Consider the following 9,975-nt stretch of genomic DNA (forward strand, 5'->3'; position numbering starts at 1 on the left):
GAGACAAATGACCAAGTGTCTTCCTCCTAATGCCCCATTAGCACATTTTTAAAATTATGGTTGACAAGGAGAGATTACCTGGTATAGTATAGTTGGTACCTCCGTTCCCTGCAGAAAGGAATTCTGAGTGTGGTGGACAGAAGTAGAGAGAGACACAAGGACAAGAGAAACAGCATGAGTCAAAACTGACCTATGGAAGGAGACAGAGATGCAGAGGTTCAGACACAGTAAGAGTTATTAATAGATGGGCAGGGAATGCTGCATATCTGTATTCTGAGGGGGTTCCAGAATGAGAAGGGTGTGGATGAGGTAGGTGCAGGGATGATGGGCTATTGGTGAAATCAGATGAGTATCTCAGATTTTTGTTCATAGAGCTGAGAGAGGAAATTGGGTATTGATGAATTCTGTACTCAGAAGCCCATACCTCTGTTTCCTCTCTTTTGCTGCCTGATTACGATTTTCTAGGCTCCCTAAATTCCACACTGCCCTACTCTGATGTTAGGAAAGCCTATCTTTCCTTTTGGCTCATAGAGTCTGAGACTGAAAGTTGCTAAAGGTAAAAAGATAACACCTGTGTTCCGGATGCTGTTGAGCCCAAGGGCTGGGCTGTGTGGGCCATATCCTCCTGCTCATGGGGTTTGCCTCCCATGTAACATGTTCTGGGGCTTCACTGGGGAAAAAGTCACAGATCATCTGCAGCATATCTTGAGGGGTGACCAGAGTGGAGAGAATGAGGGCAACAAACTGGCAGGGGCTGATTATCTAGAGAACATGAGTTTCTCTACAGGGACCTCTAAAGCAGGATAGAATGTATGGATGGCAAAGATTTTAAAATGATAAAGAGCCCTAACTAGTCTCTTCACTTCTCTCAAGCGAAGGGATAATCCTACAAGTTTCTAGTCCCTTATTTGAAACTTTCTGAGACAGATGTGTTTTTCAATTTCAGAATTTTTCAGATTTTAGAAAGGGAATATAGTGCCCTTACATAATAGACACAGACATGAGGCAAAACTGACCAACAGAACAAGATGGAGACAAAGATGCAGAGTTACTGAGGCATATCCCAGTGAGATTCAGGGCACTGCCCTATAATCAAACACATCAGTATTTCTGCAGCTAAATATATGAATAACCACACTAAGATAAATAAAAATACAATTGTGACGGTTCAGGTTAGGTTTCGGGCCAAAGTTATGAACTATTCAGATTTCATTTTTGATATTGTGGATAAAGGCTTATAATTGTTCTCAGGTTGTTGTGATAAGAGAGTGCTGGTAAAGCCTTCCAGACATAGCACGTGGTAGGGATGTATGCAGTGTCAGTCCACAACAAAATACGAATGTCCAAGGGGGTGACTATTTGGCTTGCAGGAAGAAAGTTCTCTCAATGAACAATGCAAAACTTTGGAATCGGCTGCCTTGGGGAGCTGTGCAACCAACGGGAGAAAGTGCCTTAGAAGAGAGGCTTCCTGTGCCGGGAGGATGACAGATTTCATTGCTTATGAACATTGGCTGCATATGATTTCCCTTTTCATGCATTGGAGGGGAAAGACAAAAATGGCGTGCATGTGTGTATGTGTGACACAGGACTGTCGCACATTTCTTTATAATGTTGTAATAAATACCTTATTGCATACATCTTTGTTCACATCTCATTATTTTGTCAGGATAGATTTATTGAAGAGGAACCCATAAGAGAAAGATACAGACATTGTAAAGACCTGTGACCCATTAGGATTAGTGTTTTGTCACAGTTACCCACAAAAATCATTGCTTGGAGGGCTTTTTAACTCAGAGCTTCATGAGAGAATGACTGAGCACACGCTTGAGAAAAAGTGTAGATTTCTTCATTCTCTTGATTTGAGTATGTCAATACCTCTGAAAATCTTATAGAACTTCTGGGCGATCTCTTTAGTTCCTTGTTAATGAGGACCTGGTGAGACCCGATGTGACCCTGGACATGGCATCATCTGCTTTTTCAGATCTGTGGCCTCCTATATGGTATCCGTGGTACGTGGTCCAGCTATCTGTGCTGAGTGGTCAGTGTTGCACCCGGCTTCAGGTCTTCACGGCTAATTCCAATACTTGCAGTTATGGTAGTTTTTCTGGAGAGCTTGGGTCTGCTTTGCATACAAGCAGTGACTCAGCAGTGACTCTCTGCTTTCTGAGATTATACTCATTCTAGACTCCATGCTGGTGTGAAAGATCTTTTGTGCAATGTCCCCCCCAGTGTGGAGTGGAAAGTGAAACCCCTGTTGGGTAATACCATGACACTTCCTGTTAATATCTCTATTCTCTGGCAGCTGCAGCTGGGTGAAATATTCCTATTTCATCATAGTGTACCAACTTCATGTGCTTCTGGTGGTGTTGGCCAGGACACATGGGGTTACTGATGAGGATTTTCTTTGGGAATTCTACATTCTTGGCTGAGGATATACAAAAGGCAGGTTGGTAAGAGACCATCGTGACTCTGGACCTCAGGCAAGCAGATGACATGATTACAATGATTTTCTGAGATATCAAAATTTATCTCAGTTGAACCCCTGACTTCTGAAGCTGTAAGCCCAGGCAGAAAACTTATAGCCATCAATTCTTAAGACTTTGGCAGGGAGTGGAGAATAAAGGAGTTAGTGATTACATAAGAGACCAAGAGGATTCTCTGACCTGAGACTGTCTTAAAGATCAGTGTCCTGGCCAGATTGGGACCTTAGGATGCATTATCCAGATTCTTAGAAGTGAGGGATAAACCCGTATGACTCCTTCAATAAGGACTGGCTAAAATAGAACCTGGCTCTGGGAAGAGAGAGGGCTGTGACCCTAGACAAGTATCTTAATACTTGTCTCCAGAGGCAGTATCACTCCTAGACCCCCAGGTTTAAGATCTGTAGAGGAGCTTTGGTGAGGTAACATGGGCAGACTTAGGTTAAAATGATGGGGGTAGTGAGGAGGGGAGTTTTACATTAATATGTACTATGATCTCACAGTAATTCTTAATCTTATTTTCCCTGCATGGTAACACATAGCCCCCTGCCTCCTCCCAAAAAGGTTATATGGCTAGGCAGGGGCTTCACAGCAAAAATCTGTTGATTATCATAGTTGTATGCAATGGGACAAAGTTGACATAATCCACACATCCAGACCCCAGATTTGCCTTTGAATGTCCCCCTACACCCACTCCCAGCTTCCATTGTTTTCATTGGCCTTTTCTGAATGTGAAGGTTTCCAGGAACCGGTCCCTTATTTGCTTGGTGCGGACCCCATAAATGAGTGGGTTAAGGGCAGGCGGCAGCAGCAAATAGATGTTAGAGAGAAGGATGTGCACAGGCTTTGGGACAGTGTGATGACCAAAGCGGTGTGTGAGGTAGGAGAAGAGACCAGGCACGTAGAAGGCCAGAATGACACAGATATGGGAACTGCATGTACCAAAGGCCTTAGCACGGGCCTCCCTGGTAGGCAGCCGCAGCACAGCATGGGCAATGAGCCCATAAGATCCAGCGATGCCCAGAATATCTACACCTGACACAGCCAGTGAAAGTGTCAGCCCATACAAGTTGTTGGCCCGTGTGTTACCTATCACCAATTCCACCACTGCCATGTGTGCACAATAGGCATGGTTTATGGTCTTGGCTTGGAAGTGCTCAAATCGTGCCACCAATAGAGGGAAAGGCACACAAATAGCCAAAGCTTTCAGTGCATGTGCCAGGGCTGCATAGCCTACACGGGCTTTGGTGACCAGGATAGGGTAGTGCAGTGGACGCCCTATAGCCACAGCACGATCACAGGCCATGGTCAACAGTACACCAGATTCCACAGCAGTCAATGTATGAACAAAGAACATTTGGACCAGACAGGCAGTATATGGCACAGGACGGGGCCCAAGCCACAGCACAGCTAGCAACCCTGGGGCTATCGATGTGGCTAATCCCAGGTCTGTGGCTGCCAGCATGGCCAGGAGTAGAAACATGGGCTGGTGCAGTGTGGAATCTACCTGTACCACTAACAGCAGTGCTCCATTGCCCAGCAGAGCCAGCAGATACATGGGTGCAAAGACCAATGTCAGCCAGGCCTGGGCACCCCCTAGCCCTGGAATGCCAGTCAGTATGAAGAAGACTGGACGTGGGAAGGTGGAGTTGGGCTGTGGAGCTTCTGCCATCCTGTGGGGGGCAAAGCCTTAGAGTTCATGGATACATGATTCTTAATAGGGGAAGGACAAAGGGAGGGGTTTTGGGGTGTCACAATGGCACAGACCCATCCATGGAGTATGTGTAGGGATTGTGCAGGGCTGGGTTATCACAGGGTTATAACCTTTGGGCTTTTGGATAGATAATCAAGGTCACAACACTAGGTAGGATGGGAGAATCCTTTGCACTTGAAAGCCCATGAGTGTTGTATGGGGAGAAATGGGAGACAGTGGTAATGAGATGGAGGGTGGGGGCGGGTCACTGCTGCAGTGGCTGGTGTAGTCAGAGCCCACCAGTGGAGGTCAACTGAAAGTGGAGCTGAGTGAATGTTTTTCTTCCTCAGGGTCCAAATAGAGTCAATCTCAGTCTCCGGAGATGAGGAGAAAGCTAGCACTGGGTGGGGATCAGGCCTCAGGCTGGTCCTGTCCCTGACTGTGTATCCTGGGCCTCAGCTTCCTCAGCTCTCTAATGGGGGTAGGTTTAGGTGTTGCTCAGCTTTAACATTCTGGGCACCAATCCTCCATGAAGAAAGGAGGATAGTAGAACGAGAGAAACAGGAGGAGGAGGCAGATAGGACCTGGAGTGAAGCTGGAAGCCTGATATGACAGGAGAAAATCTGGTGGGTTTTTAGGGTGTGGGGTGCTTACATTGTCTTTAACTTGATGCTGAAATGGTGAACTTGAACACCAGCTGGAGAGTCGAAGCTGGTCCTGGGAAGCAACAAAGAGAGATGGCAGTAAAAAAGGAACTTCTCTCTTTTCCTTCTTCACAATCCAGAAGGGGATCCCATTAGAGTAGCAGCCATAGTAAGACGAAGCATCTCTGTCTGATGTTGGAGAAGTCAAGGTGAAGAGAACTGATTCCTCCCAGAATCTAGTCTGGAGCAGAAGCTTAATAAATGTTGAATGGATAAATGAAGGAGGAAGAAAGCAGTAGCAGACTTGATTGGGGAAAGATCCTGAGCTCTCACTGTGTTGGTAGATTCTCTTTGCCTTGACCAGTGGGGCCCTTTATGTGGCTGTTCTACCTGCTTCCCTCAGGGCCTTTACCCCTCCCACCTGTGCCACATTAACTCTTCCCTGTTTTGTCTTTTGCTCAGTGTTGATAGGCCTGGTAACTCAAGAAGTAGAATGAGGCAGAGATGGGGCAACAAGGAAAGAGACTGACTTATGGGAGTGGAAAGATCTGGGAAAGAGGAACACTTCCTCTGGGAGGTCTTTGCTGACTCCCTGAAGTCTGGAGAGAAGACCTTGCTTTACTCTTTAATAGCATCCATTCCCCTTTGTTGTAATTACTTGTCTTTCTCTCCCCCAGTAGACTGAAAGAGTTACAGGCAGTGCTTCTTATTAGCCACAGTATCTTTACTGTTCATTACAATGCCTGGCATATAGTTGTCTCTGAGTAAATATTTTTTGCTTTTAACTGCGGGACAGAAGTGCTGGTCCAAATGGTGTTTGCTGACTAACAGGGGCTCCTACAGTTTCAGGTATCCATGAAGGTAAGAAAGAAAGAATTAGTTGTCATCAACCACAAGTCCACTGATTATGATCCTAAAAATCACAACACTATGCAAGATAATGCTTACAGGAAAAATGAGAGTAGGGGCACAACATTAAAAAATTTCATCAGTGACACATTTAAAAAAGAATAGGAACCTAATAAAAATGGTAGCACTGTTTTACACATGTTAAATGGTTAGAAAGTACATAAATACACCAATAAATATGATGTTTTACCTTGAAAACGACCTGGAATTTTCCCTGTGGAAGTGAGTGTTGGAAGCAACTTGTGAATTATTGTGAAGAGGTAGAAGGAGAGACTAATCTGAAATTAGGTAGAATGTTGTAACACCGGATGTGGATGGGTGTGGCTCATAAAATAAGTGGTGAACTGAGGCAGCTGATGGATGTTTGCGTGTGTGCATGTGTGCACGCTGGGTTTTCCTATGTGGCTGGGTTTAGCTGGGTGCAGTTTTCTTCATTCACCTAGTTTCTTGTAGATTGGAATCACATATAAGCAGACATGAAATTCATATTATGCTCAGTTCCCTAATATATCAATTGGTTGGAACAAATCTGCATTTCAAAACCAGCTCTATAGCAGAACTGACTGACTCTTTTGTGCCTGGCCTCATGCCATGTGGTGACAATGCAGGGACAACCACAAAGCCCTGCTCCCCTCCAGGAGATCACAGTCTAGTAGACACAGTGATGCAAACATTTGTCAGAGTATTATTAAAATAATTGTGTCGACCCAAGTCAGCGCCAGATATGGTGGGAGCACAAAGAAAGGAGCCCGTTCCCCTTTCTGGGGTGGGGCGGGTTAGGGGGAGTCAGGAAAGTCTTAACAACAGTACTGACTACAGTGCTCTGGAGTTTCCTACGTGCAGGCCCTACTCTAAGTCCTAGCCTCACAACATGCATTTGCAGTAGGTACAATTATTTGCCCCATCTTTGTAAAAACTAAGGCACAAAGAAATGAAGTAACTTGCCCAAGGTCACACAGCTAGCTAGTAAATAGCAGTTAGGATAGTAAATTAGTCTTGCTCCAGCATTTTTGCTCTTAGCCACTACTTCAAATATTTCCACTGAGATTTAGCACATGAGTAGTTTTCTAGGATAGATGGGGAAAAAGGCATCTGTTCCTGGGATGAGTTCAGGAGACAGATTGTCAAGTAGTCCTAGCATTGCTGAATGGGGAGATGTAGAAAGAGCTGAAATTATTTGGCAGATGGTGAACTCTCATCCAGTGACGGAGGACAGGAGCACTTGGGAGGTGGGAACATTGCATTGAGACCTATGAAGGAGAGGGTTGGGAAAAAAATGCCCTTGAATGCTATTACATTCAAATGGCTTCAAGAAAACACTAATAGGACTTATGGCTGACATATGACTATCCTGGGCACTGTTTGTACAAAGACAGTTCATAAATCACATACACCTTAAGCCCAACAAAACTGAAGTCATTAAGTTCCTGCAAATCTGATGTACTCTGTGTTTCCCACTCTCCAGCAATCCAGGATGTGTTAGGGGATATCACTGACTTTGTCTCTAGACAAGTTTCTTTGTTGGCCTCCCAGGCCCCAGCCCAATATTATAGGAGGTTACTGAACAAATATTGGTTACCTGGCTGGTCTTTCCCTGTGACATTGGCCGTTAGAATACTGGATCTGACAATACACCTGTGATTTTGGGGGGCTATATGCCAGATCCTGCTCCTAAGAGGTGGGTACCAGCCATCTGTGGGGAGTGGAGGTGGAATACAAGGAGGAGGGGAGGCTGATTGGACTCTCAGTTGCTTGCAGACCAGCATGAGAAATAGGAGAGGGCTCTGTTTGGGAAGTGCCCCTGATTTTCTGACTTCTTTGACTAATGCAGCTACCACCAATACCTGCTATAGAATAGGGACCCCAAATATCAGCTTGTGTCTGTGTGGGCCTATGGTTTTCTGCTTACAGTAACCAATGAATAGTGGCATGTAAGAGTAGGTTATCCATTTACACAATAGATTATAGATCAGAAAATCTTGGGTCCCAGTGGTGCCACTCAACACTGAATCCTCTTCTAGAAACCTCCTAAGGCTAACTCTAAATTGTCAAGTCTTAATTCTCAGGCCAGTATGAGACCCCTCTGTGACCAGTAGCACCACAGTAGCTCAGGCTTCACCTTCCCTCTGTTTCTGGGAGGGCAGAGGGACTCTATAACCCCAAGGTGAGATCAGGTGGCACTGTGCTATGGAGATGTGGAAGTCATGGAACCTGCCACTCCATTCTGTCTTCTAGGTCTTCTAGCCTCACTCTCTCCTCCATCTGAGGCTCCCCAGTCCTTCCATGAGAATGTCCTTAATATTCCATAAAGCTCTAGGGCTCTGGGAGTCCCCAATCCCCAGGATAGTGATTGTTCTGGCACTGAGGTTATAGATTTGGGTGAGAAACTGTTCTCCCTCTTTATTATAATAGGATCTAATAGAAGTCTAGTAGATACTGGTAGGGCTATGGAGTAGATCAGACCTAGTTTTTATCTAGTTTCCTATAATTTTGTCTGCTCTCATCTATTTCCTCTTCCTCTGCATCTGGGTCAGTCCTTTGGACTGATTTCATCTTTGATCATGGCAGTGACTCTAGTGTTCTGCATGGTGAGGTCACAGTTCCCATCCTTGTCTCCCAGACAACACTGTAAGACAGTAAGATTGTGTTAGGACCCTGAAACTCTCTTAACTTATCCATTTATTATTTTCTTTCAGTGTGAGGCATGGAAGAAGCATTTTTTTGACTAAGCCTCTCTGACCAATGTTGGCTAAGAATATTGGTGCTGAGATGTTTTTTCCAAAGACTTTCCTGCAGAAGATGAGTAGTTTTCTCTAAAGGTTCTTTAGCATTTGGAAAGGACTTCTGAATTGATTACCTTTGTTGGGGACACCTTTCCAGAAATTAATTCCCAGAAATTCTTTTCTGAGAAAATAAGTAGCGCCTTTGTATTTTCTCATCATCATCTCCCTTCCTCTAAGCTCACATTGCTTGGTTGACTCTTATGACAGGAAGAAGTGCTAATGTCATCCGCAGAATTATGAATGGAGAAACAGCCTCCCTTATCTTTAAATTCAAATGGCTACTGAGGCCCATCTCCTTAAGATCTTTTGTATCTGTTTCTTCTCTGTCTCCACTGGAGCATGTCCTATTTTACACCTCACAACCTTAGACTATGACAGCAGCCTCAAAACTGATACCCTTGTCTCCAATATACTTCTTTGTATTTTCTTTTTTTGTCATATTTTATTTGAGAAGTGGCTTATATATATATATGTATATAAAAGTACAAAGAATAAAAACAAATGCACATTTACCAACACATCCAGAATTGACAATTATTATTAACATTGTGTCCCACTTGTTTTAGTTCTTTTTAAATAAAGGCAGAAAAATTACAGATAAAATCAAAGTCTCTTTTATCTCCTATACTGTTCCATTCTCACCTTAGAGACAATAATTGTCATGAATTTAGTATATCTTTCTGATTCGGTTTTTAATGCTTTTGCGAATTAGTGTTTTAAAATATTTACATAATTTCCTATTGTGTACAGATAATTATGTTTTAGTTCTGTTTATGCAGAGATACAGATCTTTACCATTCCTTTAAATTGACACATAGCTTTACAGCATATAATTATGCTAACTCATGTTTAGTTACCTATTGATGGACTTAAAAAATTTGTTATGTATAGTGCCGTTAACATTTTTTATACATGCCTCCATTTTCACATACATGAAAGTGTCTTTAGAGGATACATCTAGAGGTGGAATTGCTGGTTTATAAAAATGTACATTTTCATCTTCCGCAGATATTATCAAATTGCTCTTCAAAATAGTGGTTCCAGTTTGTATTCCCATCAGTAGTTTATGAGAGATCCTGTTTTTTAACATCCCTGACAACACTTCATGTTAACAGATTCTTATGTTTTTGTGAATTAATATGAAATATTAGCTCATTATTTTAATTTACATTTTTCGTACAGTTACTGGTCTTTTAGATTTCCTCTTCTATAAGTTGTCTGATCATTTCCGTCACCCATTTTTCTATTCAGTTGCCTTTTTTCCTCCTGTAATTTTTGTATACCTTCTCTGTATAGTCTAGATACTAATACCTTATGGTGGAAATATAACTTTCTAGTCTATTAATTACCTTTTAATTTTGTTAATGGTGTTATTTGCCTTACAGAAAATTTGAATTTTAATAAAAAGCATATCTAGGTCATGTGCTTTTTGTGTATTATTTAATACATTCTTTCCTACCCCGAGA

General features: G+C 43.1%; 1 protein-coding gene across 1 annotated transcript; it reads right to left on the reverse strand.

The window, feature by feature from the left end:
* Positions 1-1,706: 1,706 nt before the first annotated feature.
* LOC102881468 (olfactory receptor 52W1) lies at positions 1,707-8,938 on the reverse strand. Its single transcript, XM_025049457.1, has one exon. The coding sequence runs from the start codon at positions 4,150-4,152 to the stop codon at positions 3,193-3,195; it is 960 nt and encodes a 319-aa protein (XP_024905225.1). The 5' UTR covers positions 4,153-8,938; the 3' UTR covers positions 1,707-3,192.
* Positions 8,939-9,975: the final 1,037 nt, after the last annotated feature.

This window comes from Pteropus alecto, unplaced genomic scaffold (assembly GCF_000325575.1).
Source record: "Pteropus alecto unplaced genomic scaffold, ASM32557v1 scaffold395, whole genome shotgun sequence".
Taxonomy (NCBI): domain Eukaryota; kingdom Metazoa; phylum Chordata; class Mammalia; order Chiroptera; family Pteropodidae; genus Pteropus; species Pteropus alecto.